We start from the raw sequence: 22,381 nt of genomic DNA, 5'->3' as shown, positions 1-22,381 counted from the left end.
ATCCCGGCCAGGTGAAGTTTCAGTCGGTGATTACTTTGGGAATAGCGATCACAATTCCGTAAGTTTTAGAATACTCATGGACAAAGACGAGAGTGGTCCTAAAGGAAGAGTGCTAAATTGGGGAAAGGCCAAGTATAACAAAATTCGGCAGGAGCTAGGGAATGTGGATTGGGAGCAGCTGTTTAAGGGGAAATCCACATTTGAAATGCGGGAGTCTTTTAAGGAAAGATTGATTAGAGCGCAGGACAGACATGTCCCTGTGAAAATGAGGGATAGAAATGGTAAGCTTAGGATGACTGGTGGAATTATGAGACTAGCTAAGATGAAAAAGGAAGCATACATAAGATCTAGGCGACTTAAAACTGATGAAGCTTTGGAGGAATATTTGGGGAAAGTAGGACAAATCTCAAACACGCAATAAAGAGGGCTAAAAGGAGTCATTAAATATCTTTGGCTAACAGGGTTAAGGAAAATCCCAAAGTCCTTTATTCATATATAAGGAGCAAGAGGGTAACTAGAGAAAGGATTGGCCCACTCAAAGACAAAAGCGGGAATTTATGCGTGAGAGGAAATGGGTGAGATTCTTAATGAATACTTTGCATTGGTATTCACCAAGGAGAGGGACATGACGGATGTTGAGGTTAGGGATGGATGTTTAAATACTCTAGGTCAAGTCGGCATAAGGAAGGGGAAGTTTTGGGTATTCTAAAAGGCATTAAAGTGGACAAATCCCAGGTCCGGATGGGATCTATCCCAGGTTACTGAGGCAAGCGAGGGACGAAATAGCTGGGGCCTTAACAGATATCTTTGCAGCATCCTTGAGCACGGGTGAGGTCCCGGAGGACTGGAGAATTGCTAATGTTGTCCCTTTGTTTAAGAAGGGTAGCAGGGATAATCCAGGAAATTATAGACCTGCGAGCTTGATATCAATGGTAGGCAAACTGTTGGAGAAGATACTGAGGGACAGGATCTATTCACATTTGGAAGAAAATAGACTTATCAGTGATAGGCAGCATGGTTTTGTGCAGGGAAGGTCATGTCTTACAAACCTAATAGAATTCTTTGAGGAAGTGACAAAGTTAATTGATGAGGGAAGGGCTGTAGATGTCATATACAAGGACTTCAGTAAGGCGTTTTATAAAGTTTCCCATGGCAGGTTGATGAAAAAAGTGAAGTCGCACGGGGTTCAGGGTGTACTAGCTAGATGGATAAAGAACTGGCTCGGCAACAGGAGACAGAGTAGAGGTGGAAGGGAGTGTCTCAAAATGGAGAAGGGTGCTGAAGGCGGACGTGGCTATGCTTCAGGAGACGCACCTGAAGGTGTCGGATCAGGTTAGGTTGAGGAAGGGGTGGGTGGGCCAAGTGTTTCATTCGGGGCTGGATGCAAAAAACCGGGGGGTGGCGATCCTGGTGGGGAAGAGGGTGTCGTTTGAGACGTCGAGTGTGGTGGCAGACAGCGGCGGGAGGTACGTGATGGTGAGCGGCAAGCTGCAAGGGGAGCGGGTGGTGCTGGTCAATGTATATGCCCCGAATTGGGATGATGCGGGTTTCATGCGGCGCATGTTGGGCCGGATTCCAGATTTGGAGGTGGGGGGCCTGATAATGGGGGGGGGGGATTTCAACACGGTGCTGGATCCGCCACTGGATCGATCCAGTTCCAGGACGGGTAAGAGGCTAAGGCCTACTCCCGGATCGATTTCTTTGTTTTGAGTAGGGCGCTGATTGCTGGGGTAGTAGACGGCAAGCACTCGGCGATAGCCATTTCTGACCATGCCCCGCATTGGGTGGACCTCGAGCTGGGGGAGGAGAGGGACCAGCGCCTGTTGTGGCACTTGGAGGTGGGGCTGCTGGCGGACGAGGATGTGAGGGGGCGAGTCCGAGGATGCATCGAGAGGTACCTGGAGGCCAACAATAATGGGGAGGTCCGAGTGGGGACGGTCTGGGAGGCGCTAAAGGCGGTGGTTCGGGGGGAGTTGATCTCCATTCGGGCCCACAGGGAGAGAGGGGAGCAGAGAGAAAGGGAGAGATTGATGGGGGAGATGGTTAGGGTGGACAGGAGGTACGCGGAGGCCCCGGAGGAGGGATTGCTGAGGGAGCGGCGAAGCCTTCGGGCTGAGTTCGACTTGTTGACCACCAGAAAGGGGGAGGCTCAATGGAGAAAGGCTCAGGGTGTGGTGTACGAGTATGGGGAGAAGGCGAGTAGGATGCTGGCACACCAGATCCGTAAGCGGAATGCGGCTAGGGAGATTGGTGGAGTTAAGGACCGGGGAGGAAATGTGGTGCGGAGGGGGGTAGGCATTAATGGGGTCTTCAGGGACTTTTATGAGAGACTATATCGGTCCGAACCTCCGGCGGAGAAGGGGGGGATGGGGCGCTTTTTGGACCGGCTGAGATTCCCAAGGGTGGAGGAGGAGCGGGTGGAGGGACTGGGGGTGCCAGTTGAGCTTGAGGAGCTGGTTAAAGGGATAGGGAACATGCAGTCGGTGAAGGCGCCGAGGCCGGATGGGTTCCCGGTTGAATTTTACAAGGCGTATGCAGACCTGCTGGGCCCCCTGTTGGTTAGGACCTTCAACGAGGCGAGGGAGGGGGGGGCTTTGCCCCTGACGATGTCTCGGGCGCTGATCTCCTTGATCCTTAAGCGAGACAAGGATCCCCTGCAGTGTGGGTCATACAGGCCGATCTCACTCCTGAACGTGGACGCCAAGTTGTTGGCAAAATCTTAGCCACGAGGATAGAAGATTGTGTGCCGCAGGTTATCCATGAGGATCAAACGGGGTTTGTGAAGGGGAGGCAGCTGAACACTAATACACGGAGGCTCTTGAACGTTATTATGATGCCGGCGGTGGAAGGGGAGGCGGAGATAGTGGTGGCGCTAGATGCGGAGAAGGCCTTTGATAGGGTCGAGTGGGGGTACTTGTGGGAGGTGCTGGAAAGGTTCGGGTTTGAGGAGGTGTTTGTCAGTTGGGTGAGGCTGTTGTATGAGGCCCCGATGGCGAGTGTGGCCACGAATAAGAGGTCAGAGTATTTTCGACTATACCGAGGGACGAGGCAGGGGTGTCCCCTGTCCCCCCAACCTTTTGCGCTGGCAATTGAACACCTGGCTATGGCGCTGAGGGAGTCGGGGGACTAGAGGGGGCTGGTCCGGGGTGGGGAGGAGCACCGAGTGTCGCTGTATGCGAATGACCTATTGTTGTATGTGGCGGACCCGGTGGGGGGAATGCCGGTGGTGATGGGGATTCTCTGGGAATTTGGGGATTTCTCAGGGTATAAGCTTAACTTTGAGAAAAGCGAGCTGTTTGTGGTACACCCGGGGGACCAGGAGTGGGGGACTGGGAGGCTCCCACTGAAAAGGGCGGAGAGGAGCTTCAGGTACTTGGGGGTTCAGGTGGCCAGGAGCTGGGGGGCCTTGCATAAGCTAAACATCACAAGGCTGCTGGAGCAAATGGAGGAGGGGTTTAAGAGGTGGGACATGCTGCCGCTGTCTTTGGCGGGTAGGGTGCAGTCAGTCAAGATGACGGTGCTCCCGAGGTTTCTGTTCCTGATCCAGTGCCTCCCCATCCTTATCCCGAAGGCCTTTTTCAGGCGGGTTAACAGGAGCATTACGGGGTTTGTGTGGGCACACGGGACTCCAAGGGTGAGACAGGTGTTCTTGGAGCGGGGCAGGGATGGGGAGGGGGGTGGCTGGCATTGCCCAACCTCTGTGGGTATTATTGGGCTGCCAACGCAGCGATGGTGTGTAAGTGGGTAATGGACGGGGAGGGGGCAGCATGGAAGAGGATAGAGATGGCATCCTGTGTGGGCATGAGCCTGGAAGCGCTGGTAACGGCGCCGCTGCCGTTCCCTCCAACGAGGTATACCACGAGTCCCGTGGTGGCAGCTACCCTCAAGATTTGGGGGCAATGGAGGCGGCACAGGGGGGAGGTGGGGCCTCAATGGGGTCCCCGATACGGGGGAACCACCGGTTTGTTCCAGGGAGAATTGACGGCGGGTTCCTGAGTTGGCACAGGGCAGGTGTCAGGAGGCTGGGGGACCTGTTCATAGACGGGAAGTTTGCGAGCCTGGGTGAGCTGGAGGGGAAGTTTGGGCTCCCCCTGGGAAGCACCTTTAGGTACATGCAAGTAAGGGCGTTTGTCAAGCGGCAGGTGGCGGGGTTCCCTCTGCTGCCCCCGCGTGGAGTTCAGGACAGGGTGCTCTCGGGGGTATGGGTTGGAGAGGGGAGGATCTCGGAAGTCTACCAGGTGATGCAGGAGGTAGAGGAGGGCTCGGTGGAGGAGCTGAAAGATAAATGGGAGGAGGAGCTGGGTGAGGGGATTGAGGAGGGGACGTGGGCGGATGCCCTAGAAAGGGTGAACTCCTCCTCTTCGTGTGCGAGGCTTAGCCTCATACAGTTTAAGGTACTGCACAGGGCTCATATGACCGGGACAAGGATGAGCCTATTTTTTGGGACCGAGGACAGGTGTATTAGGTGCTCAGGGAGCCCAGCAAACCATGTCCACATGTTCTGGGCATGCCCAGCGCTGGGGGAATTTTGGAAGGGGGTAGCAAGGACGGTATCGAGGGTGGTAGGATCCAGGGTCAATCCAGGCTGGGGACTCGCAATATTTGGGGTTGCAGTGGAGCCGGGAGTGCAGGAGGCGAAAGAGGCTGGTGTTCTGGCCTAGTAGCCCGGCGGAGGATTCTTCTTCAGTGGAAGGATGTGAGGCCCCCAAGCGCGGAGGCCTGGGTCAACGATATGGCGGGGTTTATTAAATTGGAGAGGGTGAAATTTGCCCTAAGGGGGTCAGTGCAGGGGTTTTTCAGGAGATGGCAACCATTCCTAGATCTCCTGGCAGAACAGTAAAGTCAAAAGGTCAGCAGCAGCAGGAGGGGGGTCTCTTAGTTTTTGTTTTGAGTTGAATATCTGTTTTTTGCCAACGATGGGCATTAATTTATTGTTTCTCTTTTGTACTTGGGGGGGGGGGGGTTCTGTTCTTTTTGTTCTTAGAATTTTCTGTTATTGTTTTCTTTTTTGTGAAAATGTGAAAATTTGAATTAAAATTATTTTAAAAAAAAGAAGGGTGACTAGTGGTGTTCCACAGGGATCCGTGCTCGGACCACTGTTGTTCGTGATATACATAAATGATCTGGACAAAGGTATAGATGGTCTGATTAGCAAGTTTGCAGATGATACTAAGATTGGTGGAGTTGCAGATAGCGAGGGGGACTGTCAGAGAATACAGCAAAATATAGATAGATTGGAGAGTTGGGCAGAGAAATGGCAGATGGAGTTCAATCCAGGCAAATGCAAGGTGATGCATTTTGGAAGATCCAATTCAAGAGCGGACTATACGGTCAATGAAAGAGTCCTGGGAAAATTGATGTACAGAGAGATCTGGGAGTTCAGGTCCATTGTACCTGAAGGTGGCAACGCAGGTCGACAGAGTGGTCAAGAAGGCATACAGCATGCTTTCCTTCATCGGATGGGGTATTGAGTACAAGAGTCGGCAGGTCGGGTTACAGTTGTATAAGACTTTGGTTCAGCCACATTTGGAATACTGCGTGCAGTTCTGGTCGCCACATTACCAGAAGGATGTGGATGCTTTAGCGTGGGTGTAGAGGAGGTTCTGCACCCTCTGGAAAAACGGAGGTTGAGGGGGTACCTGATTTAGGTCTACAAAATTATGAGAGGTATGGACAGGGTAGATAGCAACAAGCTTTTTCCAAGAGTGGGGGTGTCAATTACAAGGGGTCACAATTTCAAGGTGAGAGGGGGAAAGTTTAAGGGAGATGTGCATGGTAGCGTCATTTAAGATGTATCTTGACAGATATATGAACGGGCGGGGAACAGAGGGAAGTAGATGCTTGGAAAATAGGCGACAGGTGTAGATAAAGGATCTGGATCGGCGCAGGCTTGGGGGGGGGGGGGGGGGGGAGGGCCTGTTCCTGTGCTGTAATTTTCTTTGTTCTTTGGAGCTTCTGGCTCAGAGGCAGAGGTGCTACCCATTGTGCCACAAGAGCTCTTTGTTCATAGATGAGGCATTACATAATACTTTGTTCACTGTTGCAGCAAATGCTTGTAGACCCTTTCCAGCTGTGCAGATCCTCACAGGAGCTGAACGAGCTTCATTCTTTCAAACAAGAGCAGCCAGCAGTCCAAACATTCCCCAAATTACCAAGAAGGAGGTAATCAAAAAGAAGAGCAGGAAAGGAATACTCTGTTCATCACCTTTCGACAGCTGAGCAGAACCAGAAATCTCTGTCTGAGGCAGTTGGTGCCTTCCAAGGAGAAGAATCTGGAGAGCATGCACCCTATACATCCTCAAGGAGAACAGAGAACATGTTCGGAGTTTACTGCCTCCGGCAAGTAAAGAAGAATTATTTTTTAATTCATTGACTGGATCTGTGAGATGCTGGCTAGGCCAGCATTTATTGCCCACCCCTAATTGCTCTTGCACTGATTGGCTTCCCAGGCAGTTGCAGAGGGCATTTAAGAGTCAACCACATTGCCGTGGATCTGGAGTCACATGTAGGTCAGACCAGATGAGGATGGCAGATTTCCTTCCCTGGGACATTAGTGAACCTGATGAGTTTTTCAGACAATCGACAATGCTTTCATGATCATTATTAGCCTTTTAATTCAAGATTTTTATTGAATTCAAATTTCACCATCTGCCCAGGTAGGATTCAGACCTGGGACTCCCTGTATCACTCATCCAGTGACAATACCAATACCTCATCACCCCTCCTCCACGTGTGTTTAATACTATGGGAATAAAAACTCGGGGGAGGGGAGGAAATCTAGAATAAAGGGTTAACTCTTATGACTCTTATGAGGACAGCACGGTAGCATTGTGGATAGCACAATGGCTTCACAGCTCCAGGGTCCCAGGTTCGATTCCGGCATGGGTCACTGTCTGTGCGGAGTCTGCACATCCTCCCCGTGTGTGCGTGGGTTTCCTCCGGGTGCTCCGGTTTCCTCCCACAGTCCAAAGATGTGCAGGTTAGGTGGATTGGCCATGATAAATTGCCCTTAGTGTCCAAAATTGCCCTTAGTGTTGTGTGGGGTTACTGGGTTATGGGGATAGGGTAGAGATGTTGTCCTTGGGTAGGGTGCTCTTTCCAAGAGCCGGTGCAGACTCGATGGGCCGAATGGCCTCCTTCTGCACTGTAAATTCTATGATAAATTCTATCTATGACATGACAACTACTGAGTGTATGTGCATAAGGAGCTACACCACAGTGATATCACTCATTAAGAGAAGATGAATATGAAGCAGCTCAGGGAGTAGTTCCAGCTATGACTTGGTCTTATTTAATCTTTGTAAATAGTTAGCATGTAACTAAATGTTTTTGAACAAATGGCCACTGCCTCCAGCAAGATCTCTTCTCCAGGAAGGAGCAAATAAATCCTGCGATAAACCCAGTTACAAACACCCTCTCCTGCCCAGCCAGGGTGCAGCTAGTGAGCTAAGTGCAGAGGCTAAAATTGTGCCAGTATGTCAATGTGTACCTCAAAACACTTTGTTACTCCATTATGTATGTGTTCCTCAACACACTGTTGAAGACATTCCTTTCATGGAACCTTTCACAAATCCTACCTCCTGTTCCTGTTGTGATACAGAATTTTCATATCGAATCCTTTGGCTCTTTGAGCAACTTTGTATCCAATCCGCCCCATTCCAATGATTCCAAGAGTGGCCTCAGTCACTTCTACTCCATACCAGTTCATAGGGTAACTTTTGGTATCCGGACAAGTTGCAATCTCCTGAGCTAAAATTAAAAAAAACTGTTTCAACCTTTCAGCAGAATTATTTCCTGATGCTGGAAAAAGGTGAAAATTGGTCAGGGTTACAAAAATCATCCCAGTTTGGCAATGAATAGGCAAACAATGTAAGAACTATTGCGATATTGGTTTCAAATGAAGGTAAGCAGTGTATCTGTGAGGTTGTGTGTAATAACACTCACGAGACCCACGGGGACATTTCAATTGATCTCTCCATGGGACTTGTGGAATACAAGCTTTCCCACTAGTGGGGGGAATGCCCGCCCAGCTGGGGTTTGTAAATTTGCCTTGGGAAAGCCGGCCCAGGTTGGGATCTTTGGTCCCAGGTTTGATCCCGGCTCTGGGTTACTGTCTGTGTGGAGTTTGCACATTCTCCCCGTGTTTGCATGGGTTTCACTCCCACAACCCAAAGATGTGCAGGGTAGGTGGATTGGCCAGGCTTAATTGCCCCTTAATTCCCATTGGGAACTCTAAATGTTTGACAAAAAAAAACCCTCATTTATCTTACCTTCTCGGGCATTTGAACTTTTATATTGATGGCAAGGAAAACGCCGGTGCAATTCTGGACGTTCTGACCGCACCGGAATACCCCGGCATGAGAGGGAGGTCGGTAGGACTTTGCTGCTTTTTGGAAAGCTAGAGGCCTTGGACGCAGGGGTGCCAAACAGATGCAGTATTTGATCCAGGTACCATTGGAGACGACCGATTAAAAGGTAATACTCTTGACTGCCTGCGGGACCCCAACATTTAACGTAACCAAGAGCTCACCTACCTGGCGGCCTCGTGGATCTTTGGTGAGCTCATGGAACTTCTTGCAAATCATTACGATCCTGAGCCGTCAGTAATAATGCAGAGATACCGGTTCAATATGGCCGGACGAACACCGAGGGAATTGGTTACGGAATTTGTGACGCGCCTTCGCAAGTTAGCTGAAAATTGTGACTTCAGTCCTTACATCCCTGAAATCTTAACAGATGGTTTGGTGTGTGGCATTAACACTATGGTGACTCAAAGGAAGCTATGAGTGGAGCCAGCCTTGGACCTGAACAAGGTCATAGAGTTTTCACTCTCCCGCAAGAATGGGGAAAAGGGAGGTCCAGGAACTCCAGGATTCCATGGATTACAGCCCAGGAACTCCAGGATTCCATGGGTTACATAGAACATAGAACAGTACAGCACAGAACAGGCCCTTCGGCCCTCGATGTTGTGCCGAGCAATGATCACCCTACGGCCCAGGATCATAGAATCATCATAGAATTTACAGTGCAGAAGGAAGCCATTCGGCCCATCTAGTTGGCACCGGTTCTTGGAAAGAGCACCCTACCAAGCACACACCCCCATCCTATCTCCATAAATTAGTAACCCCACCCAACACTAAGGACAATTTTGGACATTAAGGGCAATTTAATATGGCCACTCCACCTAACCTGCATATCTTTGGACTGTGGGAGGAAACCGGAGCACCCGGAGGAAACCCATGCACACACGGGGAGAATGTGCAGACTCCGCAAAGACAGTGACCCAAGCTGTGAATGGAACCTGGAACCCTGGAGCTGTGAAGCAATTGTGCTAACCACTATGCTATGTTCCATGGATTACAGTGTACACAGCGTTGGCTGCCCCTCAAGGACAAGGCTCACGTCACCCAGTCACCAATAAACCAACATCATGGCCAGACCCAATAGCCAAGCGTCACCACAGCCTGACTGGACATCTCCCCGGAGGACAATGAGGTGTACCACAATAGTCCTGCACTTGCAGTCGCAGGAACTGTGGTGGTCAAGGCTACCAGTATTAACAGTAAACGTATTGCCCTAGCCAGGTGACACAAGCGTTCATGCCAGGGCTTTGCACATTGCCCCACCCAAGGAGTAAGACCTAATACAGTTAAACTACATCACGGCCCCACAGACTAGCCCCAATTAGAATAAAGCTACAAGTCAACGGTCACCCATGGACATGAAAATTAATACGGTGACTGCTGTCTCTATTATCGGACAACAAAAGTTCCGCTTGGGAATCCTGAATGCGGGTTTGAGGGATACCAAGGCCTGGCTGGCAACATTCACCAGGGAACCATTCCATCATCGGGACCATGGTGACCTCGGTTACCCACGGACAACAGCCGGTTCGGGCCCAGCCTCCTGGGCCGTGATTGATCACAAAGACTCTGCATGGACTGGCAACAAATCACCCAGATGGGTACCGATGGTTTGTATGAAATCCTTGGAAAGTATCTGGAAGTTTTCCAGGAGGCCTGGAACAATAAAGGGGGCCAATGCAAAAAGCTATGTTGACCCAGAGACCCAGCCCAAATATTTCATGGCTCGGCTGGTCCCATGCGCCCTGCTTATGAAAGTGGATGACGAACTGAGCTGGCAGGAGAACCTGGGCATATGCATGGTCAGGTTCGCAGAGTGGGCTGCGCCAGTGGTCCCGGTGCTGAAGCCAGACAAGTCCATCACCGGTGTGTCGATTACAAGATGACAGTAAACATGGCATCCTGCTTGTTTACCCCATGCATAGAAGATCCGTGTGCAAAGTTGCACTCATTTACAAAGTTTGACATGCGCCATGCGTACCAACGGTCAGAGTTAGCTGCATGGTCACGAAAATAGTCACCATTAACACCCACAGGGGCTGTACATGTACACTTAGTTTCCATTTGGGGTGTCATCAGCGTGTGATTTTCCAGTGGGTAATGGAAAACATCCTCCAAGGGAGGCTCTTTACCTGGACGATGTGCACATTACATGAGCAACTGATAAGGAACCTAGAAGAGCCATTCATAGTATATATATATTAATGATTTAGATGAGGGAATAAAATGTAAAATGTCCAAATTTTCAGATGACCTCAAGTTGGATGGGAGGGTGAGCTGTGAGGAAGATGCAGAGATCCTTCAGTGTGATTTGGACAAGTTGAGTGAGCAAATGAGTGGCAAATGCAGTATAATTTGGATATATGCACGTTTATCCACTTTCATAGCAAAATCGAGAAGACAGACTATTATCTGAATGGCCATAAATTAGGAGAGGGGAATGTGTCTCGTGCACCAGTCACTGAAGGTAAGAATGCAGGTACAACTGGCGGTAAAGAAGCCAAATGGTCTGGCCTTCATTGTGAGAGGATTTGAGTACAGGTGCAGAGATGTCTTGCTGCAATTGTACAGGGCCTTGGTGAGGCCACACCTGGAATATTGTGTGCAGTTTCGGTCTCCTTCCCTGAGAAAGGGCATTGTTGTTCTAGAAGGAGTGCAGCAAAGGTTTACCAGACTGGTTCCTGATTTGGCGGGCCTGACGTACGAGGAGAGATTGAATCGGTTAGGATTATATTCGCAATGAGGGGGGAGGAGGGGGATCTCATAGAAACCTATAAAATTCTAACAGAATTGGAAAGGGTAGATGCAGAAAGGATGTTCTCGAATGTCCAGAACCAGAGGGTCACAGTCTGAGGATACGGATACATTTAGGACAGAGATGAGGAGAAATTTCTTACGGCCAGAGTGGTGAGCCTGTGGAATTCGTTACACAGAAAGTAGTTAAGGTAAAAAATATTGTAGGTGGGAATCTCCGTCCAGCGATGCAGGAATCATGGAATACTATTGGGCGGAGAATTCGGCATCAGCCGGAAATAGAGGTTGGTGCCAGTCGCCGAACAGAATGCCATGCTCTGGTCCCTCGACAGTGGCTTGAACGCGTTCTGTGCCACTCGTTGGCATAAGCCTGCAGATTGTACAGTAAAGACTGTTGGCATATCATTAACAGACTCAACTCGGCATTTTCCAGGCTTTCAGCCGGTGCTAGTTCATGAACGGGACCTGAATCGCTCCAGGACTGGCACCGCATTCGTTCACGTATAACACTTACGATTCAGTCCTGGCATCAGCACCTAGTCTCTCAAACGAAGAATTCTGCTGTATGTTTTCAAGATGCAGTTAGATATAGCACTTAGGGCAAAGGGGATCAAAGGATATAGTGGGGAAGTGGGATTAGGCTATTGAGTTGGATGATTAGCCAAGATAATAATGGATGACGAGCAGGCTCGAAGGGCCGAATTTCCTCCTGCTCCTATTTTCTCTGTTTAGGTCCTCTAATGGTTCTTTGTCGTGGGTGTCCACCTGAAGAAGGGCAAGTGCATCTTTCAGGTGAAAAAGCTCACATACTTTAGATACTGAGTCCCTAAGGACGGTTGCACCAGTGGAGGAAAACATCGGCTGGAGGGAGCCCCAACACCTGAGAATGCCACATTCTGAGGGCCCATCACATATTACCAGAGGTTCATCCTGAACATGACTACCATGTTGGCGCCCCTGCACGCGCTATTAAAAAAGAACCAGAAATGGTTATGGAAAGTGCCGCAGGTGGAAGCATTCGCCAGAGCGAAGCAGCAATTGTTATCATCCAAATTGTTAACGCACTACGATCGGTCAAAGTCATCGTCCTCACATGTGACACCTCTCCATATGGCATTGGGGCAGTGTTGTCCCACCGGTGAGATATAACAGCCAATAGCTCATCTGTCCAGAACCCTAACTGATGCAGAGCACCACGATGTGCAAATTGAGAAGGAAGGGCTGGCCTTGATATTCGCAGTAAAGAAATTCCATCAGTCCGCCTTTGGGCGTCATTTTGCAATATTCACGGGTCATAAGCCCTTTCTGGTCTTTTTAAGGAAGACAAGATGATTCTGCCACTAGCTTTTGCCAGAATCCAACGATGGGCATTGCTGTTGGCGGCGTATAAATACATCGTTGTACATCGTCCAGGTGCACAGATCGCGCATGTGGATGCCCTCAGCCAAACCCCGCTGCCTTAAGCCCCCCCCCCCCCCTACCCCCCCACCCCCCTCCCCCCCGCCTGCAGTGACCAAAGTCATATTGACATTGAACTGTATGAACACCTTACCCGTGACGGCTGTCTTACATGGCGGGCCCCCAGAGGAACTGTGGGCCTATCTCGCAAATCAGCAGGAGCTCAGTGTGGTGGATGGCATCGTCCTGTGGAGCTCACATGGTTATCCCGCGACCAGGTCAGCTTACAATCTTGCAGGATTTGCACAACAGGACACGCAGGTGTTTCCAAGATGGAGACGCTCACAAGGAGTTACTTGTGATGGCCAAGGCCTAATGGTGCAGCCAGGAACATCAGATGCTCCCTCCGTCAGCTCACTCCACCCTTGGCAGTAGCCAGGAAAACCCTGGAGTCGCTTGCCTGCCGACTTCGGGCCCTTCATGGAGTCAATGTTTCTGCTCCTTATAGGCGCCCACTCATAATGGATGGACATGCACCCAATGTCTTCCACCCCCTCACAGGTCACCATGGAGAGGTTGCATCAATCCTTCAGCACCCACGAGATCTCAGAGGTGCTTGTCCGCAAGGAATTCTGGGTGCTTATGGGTACCAATAGGGTGAAACATTTTCCAGAACTGCCCATTATCACTCATCCTCGAAAGGTCTGGCTAAACGGGCAGTATAGATGTTTAAACAGGGCATGAAGAAACAGACTGCAGGTTCCATTGAAATGAAGCTGGCACAGTTTCGATTTAATTATTGAACAATATCACACCTGGGGTTCCTACTTGCGTTTAACATTGCTGAGCCTTGGCGGGAAGGTGGATAGGAAGCAGGACCTCCAGAAGAGGTATCACAAAATGCGCCACAGAGGTTTTAAACCAGGAGACGCTGTTCACATTCGGAATTTCAGGCATGGCATCCAATGGATCCCAGGAACTGTAGTGGAGAGAATGGAGCTGGCTTCATACAGTCAAGATTAGAGAGTTGACCATGTGAAAGCACGTGGATCACCTCAAGGGCAGCGAGCCCGTCCCGGAGGAAGCCACGCCAAATGAATCTGTATGTCAACCACACTGCCTGCTGTCCTTTCGCCAGGAAGTAATTCCCTCCAGGGACCTATGCCTGGGCCAGGAGAAGGCTGATGACTCAGCATCAGATATGGATACAGAATCTTCGGCGCTCTCGGAGGATGTTACAGTCAGAGACGGGCCTCTGACGAGGCTCCTTCTCCATTCTAAGCAGGGTAGGTGCTCCCGACGCAATACACACCCCTGGCCTCGCCCCACAGCTGCTAGAAACACAGCCACGGGCGAAATGGCGAGGGAGACACCCTCTACAACCTGCTATGTGGAACCTTCGGACTTTGGTGGGGTGGGAAGTAATAATCCTCACGAGACCCACGGGGACACCTCAACTGATCTCCCTGTGGGACCTGTGGAATACACGGGTGACGTGGTGGCACAGTGGTTAGCGCTGTCACCTCATAGCGTCAGTGACCCTGGTTCAATTCCAGCCTGTCTATGTGGAGTTTGCACATTCTCCCAGCGTCTGCACGGATTTCCTCCGGGTGTTCCAGTTTCTTCCCATAGTCCGAAGACGTGCAGGTAAGGTGGATTAGCCATGATCAATACGCAGAGTTCCAGGGATAGGGCGGGGGAGTGGACCTAGGTAAAGTGTTCTTCGGAGGCTTGGTGCAGACTCGATGGGCTGAATGGCCTCCTGCACTGTAGGGATTCTACAAACTCCCCCGCTAATGGGTGGAGGGCCACCCAGCTGGGGCTCATAAATGTGCCTGATAAATGCCGGCCCCGACAGGGACTGGCGTGATTGGTAGTCACGGTTGTGACCTTTGAACTGTAAACAATGCGGCTTTTGCTTTGTGTTGACTTATTAAACATTGTTTAATGAAATGAAAATCGCTTATTGTCACGAGTAGGCTTCAATGAAGTTACTGTGAAAAGCCCCTAGTCGCCACATTCCGGTGCCTGTCCGGGGAGGCTGGTACGGGAAACTTACCTTCTTGGGCCTCCTGACCTTTTATCCTCTGAATTTGGGATTTAATCTACAACAAATAATTGAAGAAACCTGATGTACAGTTTGAGCACTGTAACACCAGCGATCGACTCCTCCAATTGGCTCTCTGTGAAACTCAGGCAGAAAATGGGCACTACAGAGATATTACTGGTCTATAACCCACAAAAAGCTCAGTGGTTAAATTAAACACCGACAATAGTTTTCAGAGTCATTTATAAATAAATTAGGCTCTCCTTTTACAATTCAAATATTATAAGTGTCTACTGCACAGTTAAAATATCATATCCACAAGAGAAATAAAGTTTGGTGACTGTCATGGGAGTGTCCCTTTAAGAAATGTTTTTGTCTTATCACATGGCTTCAGTGATGTCATTGTGTGGGTGGAGCTGGGCTGTGGCACTGGGAGTTGGATTTACTTTCACTTTGAGTTTGAACTGGTTTTGTTCTGCACAGGTTGAAAGAAGGTCTTTCTCTATCTGCATTTTAAAAGCTGTTTCCAGACTGCTTGAGAACTTAAAAAGAAACAACTGTTTTCTGTAAGAAATTCAAACCTGCTGTTTTGGAAAGGAAACAGGAGCATCCATACCAGGCCTTGAGTGCTATGTGCTGGGCCACCCCTTTGAAAAGGGTTTTCTGGTTTATTGGATCTTGTTATTAAATTGGAACAGCTAAAGGGGGAATTTATTAAGGATTATACATAGAGTGCTGTAGCTGTGTGGGGTATTTATGTTGGTAGTTGATAAAAATGCTTACTGTGTGTGTTTTTGATTAAAAGTGCTTAAGGCCTCTGTTGAATAACACTTGAAAGGCAGGCCCTTGTGCTCATCGTAACCAAAATCAATAACCAGTTCTGGTCAGGTGAACTCCATGATATAATTTGGCGTTTTCTAAATTCTGGCCTATAATAACTTGGGGGCTTGTGGGATAAAAGTCTATCTTTCGTGATTTGGTTGGCTTAGTAAACTTAACGACAGTGAGGGGTGAGCATATTTGTGTTTGCTTTTCAGGTGGTGTATTCCAGTTTAAGTAGGGAGTGTGATGTGGACAATGGCTCATTCAGAGACTCAGAAGTTTTTGGGGTGGAGAAGGTCAACACAGTTCCTTACAAACAGAGACTTAAAAAAAGGCTTTTAGATTTGGCAAAAGCATTGCAGTTAACATTGCCTGACAAAATACAAAAAGAGGTAATTGCAGCGGTAGCTGAGCATATAAAATTGCCCGAGACACAATCAGAATAATTGGAAAGGCAAGAATTCAATTACAGATCAAGCAGTTTAAACATGAAAAAGAATTAAAGCAGCTTGAATATTAAGAAAGGGAATACCAAAATCAATAAACAGTTGTAGGTCAAGCGATATACTTTGGAGTTTTCTAAACCCAGGCCCATAACAGTTACATATAATGCTCCTATATCATAGAAGATATCATATATCTTCACTAGTTAGGAGCCTGCAGGACTGCACTTTGGGCACTGGTCTCTCCCTCCACCTGTTCAATTTGAGTGGCAACGTGATGAGTCCTTGAGTGTCCTTAAGGTACCTTCCTGCCCAATCAAATGGCTTGCCTGGCTCAGAACCTGCCTCCTGGAGGGGCATTAAATTCCACCTGTAGTGTTGAGGGAGCAGCAGAATCTATCAATTATTTTCAAAAAATAGAAAGGGTTTCAAAAAAAGCCAGAGAATGTGGTTATTCTATGTGAATAGTCTTTTTCTGTGCTGTAAGATTCTATGATTCCAATCTGTATGTTTTGTATTTATTAAATCATGCCCTAACTTTAAACCACAAAAGTTATTTTCCAAAAGACAGCTGTTATCCGTTATGTACATTTTTCATTTTCCGTCCCCATCTTACCTTCCAGTATATTCCTGGCAGATGCCAACATTAAAGCCATGCCCATTTCAGCCGTAGCATTGTCCACCACATCAGGAGTGTTGGCTACCTTTACCCCAAAACTATAGATCAACGGTAGATTGAGATGATCCACACCAGCTCCATGGTTTACAACGATCTTCAACTGAGGTAGAGATTCCAGAAGGTTTTCATCTATCGTGGGAGAACATTCCCAGATAAAAACAACCTGGATCATATTAGCAAGCTGCTTTTTGTTTTTCAGGAATTCTTCATACTGGATGGTGTTGAAATATTTCTTGATGATCTCTTCATACCTTTTTGGCATACCTTCTGTTTCATTAATTTTGGAGACTAAAGCAAGAGCCTGTTCACTCATTGTCTGTGGGGGTAAAAGAAAGACAACAGCATTCTGTAAATTATTTATATATTATGTTGCTTGATATTCTTCTCCACATTTTCCTACCACTTCTGATGCATCATGCATACACCACCAGACTGCGAGCTAAAAGGGCATGACTCACCCATCATGGCTTCAGGGATGCAAGGTTGGAGGCAGGACAAGGAACAATATTTGAAACTTGAATATCTAGTTGGCTCCCCAACACATTCCCACACCCCCAAGCACTCTTGCCAGAGGCAAGGCCACTGTCACAGAGGATATCTGCCTGGCAGTGGTGGGTAGTCAATTAGGTCAATTGAGGGACCAATTACAGGCAGGTTTCTGATGTTTCGGGAACTAAGTGCTGTCAGAGCACCCCTCCGGCCTAGGCAGAAGGCTGGAGAATCTTCAGTGTGTCCATTCACTAGCCCCATGAATGACCCGCTAAGAACACAACCTCAGCCATGACTGCCCGTGGTGGGGGCTAGGGGGAGGTTTCCCTCTTATTGATGGCCCTAAAGGCTGCAGGTCTTCCATTTTTTCCAAATATTCAGGTTTGTGAGAGCACCTCCAACCTGAGGAACCCTCCCACACTTTACCTGCCGCAGCTGCACCCACCTCTGCTGGGGGGGGGGGGCTTCAGTTTAGCCAGTGCTCTAGGTCCTCCTATTGGGTTTCCTGCCTCAGGAACCTGCCCTTAATTCAATGGTGAATGTGAAGACGGCCTCTTAATTGGCTGCCTAATGGAAGAGTCCAACCTTCATTCGACCTCTGGCCCCTGTGGGACTGGGATTCAGAAATTATCTCAACTAGTGAAACCTTTCACTAGTTGGGCAGCACGGTAGCATTGTGGATAGCACAATCGCTTCACAGCTCCAGGGTCCCAGGTTCGATTCCCGGCTGGGTCACTGTCTGTGCGGAGTCTGCACGTTCTCCCCGTGTCTGCGTGGGTTTCCTCCGGGTGCTCCGGTTTCCTCCCACAGTCCAAAGATGTGCAGGTTAGGTGGATTGGCCATGATAAATTGCACTTATTGTGTCCAAAATTGCCCTTAGTGTTGGGTGGGGTTACTGGGTTATGGGGAAAGGGTGGAGTTGTTGACCTTGGTAGGGTGCTCTTTCCAAGAGCCGGTGCCGACTCGATGGGCTGAATGGCCTCCTTCTGGGCTGTAAATTCTATGGTTCTATGATTCTTTCAAAGGGCAGAAGATTCTGCGCAAAATGAGTCACTTTGTGACCAATCTGCTGAATATGTGACCCATGGAGTGAGTCAGTCAAGAGCTGATCCTTCCTTATGATGAAACAAATCTTTCCTAGAATGTGCTGCTCAGCTAGCATCTGATTTAACTAACTAAACCTGCAAAGTAAAACTATATTTACATAGAAACATAGAAAGTAGATGCAGGAGTAGGTCCTCTTTAGCCGCAAGGGCCAGGCCAGCTCCCTCTTGAATATATGCAACAAACTGGCCCCAACTGCTCCCTGTGATGGAGAATTCCACAAGTTTGGAACTCTGAGAGAAGACGTTCTTCCTCATCTGATTCCTGAATGGCTTACTCCTTATTCTGAGGCTCTGACCTAGTTCTGGACGCCCCTGACATCGGGAACATTCTCCCCGCATCTAGCCTGTCCAGTCCCATCAGGATTTTATATGTTTCTATGAGAACCCCTCTCATTCTTCTGTACTCCAGTGACTACAAGCCCAGTCAATCCAGTCTTGGATGTCACTGTCTGTCCTGCTACCCCTAGGAATTAGTCTGGTGAACCTTCGCTGGACACCCTCAATCGCAAGAATGTCCTTCCTCAAATAAGAAGTTCAAAACTGCACATAATACTCAAGGTGTGGCCATACCAAGGCCCTGTATAACTGCAGCAAGACATCCCTACTCCTATACTCAAACCCTCTCGCTATGAAGGTCAGCAGGCGGTGAGGAAAGCTAATGGCCTGCTGACCTTCATAGTGAGAGGATTTGCATACCAACCTTCAGCGACTGTTCCACCATGACACCCAGGTCTCGTTGAACTTCCCTTTTTCTTAAATTGCCACCATTCAGATAATAATCTGCCTTCCTGTATTTGCCACCAAAGTGGATAACCTCACATTTACCCACATTATATTGCATTTGCCAAGTATTTGTTCACTCAGCCAGCCTGTCCAAGTCACCCTGTAGCCTCTTTACATCCTCCTCACAACACACCCAGCTTAGTGTCATCTGCAAATTTGGAGATATTTCATACAATCCTTCGTCCATTCATTAATGTGGTCCCAGCACTGAATCCTGTGGTACCCTACTCGTCACTGCCTGCCACTCTGAAAAGGACCCGTTTATTTCCACTCTGCTTCCTGTCTGCCAACCAGCCTCTATCCATGCCAATACATTGCCCCCAATACCATGAGTTTTAATTTTGCTCACTAACCTCTTGTGTGGGACCTCGTCAAAAGCCTTTTGAAAGTCCAGATACACAACATCCACTGGTTCACCCTTGTCCGCTCTACTGGTCACATCCTCAAAAAATTCCAGAAGATTTGTCAAGAATGATCTCCCTTCAGTGAATCCATGCTTACTTAGACCAATCCTGTTCCCGCTTTCCAAATGCTCAGTTATTTTATCCTTAATAATTGACCCCATCATTTTCCCCACCACCGATGTCAGGCTAACCGCTCTATAATTCCCTCCTTTTCTCTCTCTCCTTTTTAAAAAAGTGAGGATCCGGAGCAATGCGGGTCATACAGGCCGATTTCTCTACTAAATGTGGATGCCAAACTGCTGGCTAAAATACTGGCCACTGTGTCCCGGGGGTGATAGTGGAAAACTAGACGTGATTTGTTAAGGGCAGGCAACTCAAGGCCAATGTTCGAAGGCTTCCCAATGTTATTATGATGCCCTCAGAAGGAGACTTACAACACCAGGTTAAAGTCCAACATGTTTGTTTCAAACACCAGCTTTCGGAGCACTGATCCTTCCTCAGGAAGGAGCCTACCTGAGCATTCCTACCTAAGGAATGATTCACCTGAGGAAGGAGCAGTGCTCCAAAAGCTAGTGTTTGAAACAAACATGTTGGACTTTAACCTAGCGTTGTAAGACTTCTTACTGTGCTCACCCCAGTCCAACGCCGGCATCTCGACAGCTCAGAAGGAGAGGAGGCAGAGATGGTAGTAGCGATGGATGCGGAGAAGGCTTTCGATCGGGTGGAGTGGGATTACTTGTGGGAGGCGGTGGGAAGGTTTGGGTTTCGTGAGGGCTTCATTTACTGGGTGCGGTTGCCCTATCAGGCACCAGGAGCGAGTGTGGTACGAACTGGCTGAGGTCGGGGTATTTTAAACTACACCGAGGGACGAGGCAAGGCTGCCCCCTCTCCCCGCAATGTTTGCTCTGGCCATAGAGCCATTGGAGCGTTAAGAACCTTTAGGAACTGGAAAGGGCTGTGATGTGACCATCAATTCACAGGACACGTGGTTGGAAGTGAACAGTGGTTTTAATAGTCTTACAACTGAGCCTGCCTGCGATGAGATGAACTGGCAGCAGGCTCACAACTGCAGATCTTTATACTTCCAGTTACTGGGAGAAGCCATGGGCGGAACAATGGGTGGAGCCACGGGTGGAGCCCAGTAAAAACTCCTCATCTCCCCCTGTGGGCAGAGCCACGCAACTGCTCGTATACCGAGCTTACAGAGACAGAACACATACAATATAACACAGTGTGAATTACTAGGATTGTGATTCACCACATTCACCCCCGTAAAAAAAATCAAGTCCAGCGGGGGTGATTGGTTTACAAATTGAGTCGGTCCGGCGGTCGAGTCGTCCTCTGCGATCTACGAAGCACCAGGGTTGTAGCCTCTTCTGGTGGCTGGGTGGTGGCTGTCGGCGAGGGTACCATGGCGGACTCCGGGGGGTGATTCGGTCCGAGCTTTGTATCCGACTGGTTCGACCGGTGGTGGGGAGCGCCGGAAACCTGCAGGCGTGGGGGCGCCGGGAGCGGGGGGTTGGGTGGGGTGTAGTGTGAGGGGCGCCTCGGCGGTAGTGGTGTCGGAGTTGGATCCTGCAGGCGCCAGGTCCCGGAGGGAAACAGTGTCCTGACGGCCGTCAGGGTATTCAATGAACGCGTATTGGGGATTCGAGTGGAGTAGAAGCACTCTCCCCATGAGTGGGTCAGTTTTGTGGGTCTGGACGTGCTTCCGGAGGAGAACCGGGCCCGGTGTCTTCAACCATGCTGGGAGTAAAACCCCCATGGTAGTGCCCCTGGAAAAAACAAATAGCCGCTCGTGAGGGGTCTGATTGGTGGCAGTCATTAGAGGGACCTAATAGCATGGAGCGCATCAGGGAGGACCTCCTGCCAGTGGGAGGTCGGGAGCTTCCTGGACCGGAGGGTCAGTAGGACGGTCTTCCAGACCGTCGCGTTCTCCCTCTCCACCTGGCCTTTCCCCCTGGGGATGTAGCTGGTAGTCCTGCTCGAGGCAATGCCCTTGTCGAGCAGGTACTGACGCAGCTCGTCGCTCATAAAGGACAAACCCCTGTCGCTGTGTACATAGCTGGGGAAACCAAACAGGGTGAAGATGCTGTGCAGGGCCCTAATGACTGTGTGGGAGGTCATATCGGGGCACGTGATAGCAAAGGGAAAGCGGGAGAACTTGTCTATGATGTTTAGAAAGTACACATTCTGATTGGTCGAGGGGAGTGGCCCTTTGAAATCGATGCTCAGGCGTTCAAAGGGCCGGGAGGCCTTTACCAGGTGGGCCCTGTCTGGTCTATAGAAGTGCGGTTTGCACTCCGCACAGATCGGGCAATCCCTGGTGATGGCTTTTACCTCCTCGGTGGAGAAAGGCAGATTTTGGGCTTTGACGTAGTGGGCGAGCCGGGTGACCCCCGGGTGGCAGAGGTCATTGTGGATAGCTTTCATGCGGTCGTCTTGCGCGCTGACGCACATCCCGCAGGACAGGGCATCTGGGGGCTCGTTGAGCTTCCCCGGTCGGTACATGATATCGTACTTGTAGGTGGAGAGTTCGATCCTCCACCGTAGGATCTTATCGTTTTTAATTTTGCCCCTTTTTGAGTTGTCAAACATAAAGGCAACCAATCTTTGGTCGGTGATGAGGGTGAACCTTCTACCTGCGAGGTAGTGCCTCCAGTGACGTATAGCTTCCATGATGGCCTGTGCTTCCTTTTCGACCGAGAAGTGTCGAAGTTCCGAAGCGGAGAGGGTTCGGGAGAAAAAGGCGACTGGTCTCCCTGCCTGATTCAGAGTGGCTGCGAGAGCGACCTCTGAGGCATCGCTCTCAACCTGGAAAGGGACGGATTCATCCACCGCCCGCATGGCCGCTTTGGCGATGTCCTCCTTGATGCAGGTGAAGGCCTGGCGAACCTCATCCGATAGAGGGAAGAGTGTGTCCATAAATAGTGGGCGGGCTTTGTCCGTATACTGAGGGACCCACTGGGCATAATATGAGAAAAACCCGAGGCACCTTTTGAGGGCCCTGGGACAATTAGGGAGAGAGAGTTGTAAGAGGGGGCGCATACAGTCCGGGTCGGGGCCCAGGACTCCGTTTTCCACGACATAGCC

At 49.5% G+C, this 22,381-nt stretch overlaps 1 protein-coding gene across 3 annotated transcripts in view; it reads right to left on the bottom strand.

Annotated features, from left to right (window-relative positions):
- Nucleotides 1-22,381, bottom strand: part of zgc:136493 (uncharacterized protein LOC692276 homolog) — a 109,777-nt gene that overhangs the window by 38,624 nt on the left and 48,772 nt on the right. For all 3 annotated transcript variants that reach the window (XM_038797001.1, XM_038796999.1, XM_038797000.1), the window contains 2 exons: nt 16,444-16,822; nt 7,578-7,749 (listed from right to left, as the gene is read on the bottom strand). In XM_038797001.1, coding sequence (XP_038652929.1) covers nt 7,578-7,749; nt 16,444-16,822 — 551 coding nt within the window. The remainder of the gene's footprint in view (nt 1-7,577; nt 7,750-16,443; nt 16,823-22,381) is intronic.

Source organism: Scyliorhinus canicula, chromosome 5, assembly GCF_902713615.1.
Source record: "Scyliorhinus canicula chromosome 5, sScyCan1.1, whole genome shotgun sequence".
NCBI lineage: Eukaryota > Metazoa > Chordata > Chondrichthyes > Carcharhiniformes > Scyliorhinidae > Scyliorhinus > Scyliorhinus canicula.
The sequence above is the reverse complement of the archived record's forward strand: the minus strand, read 5'-3'. Positions and strand labels throughout refer to the sequence as shown.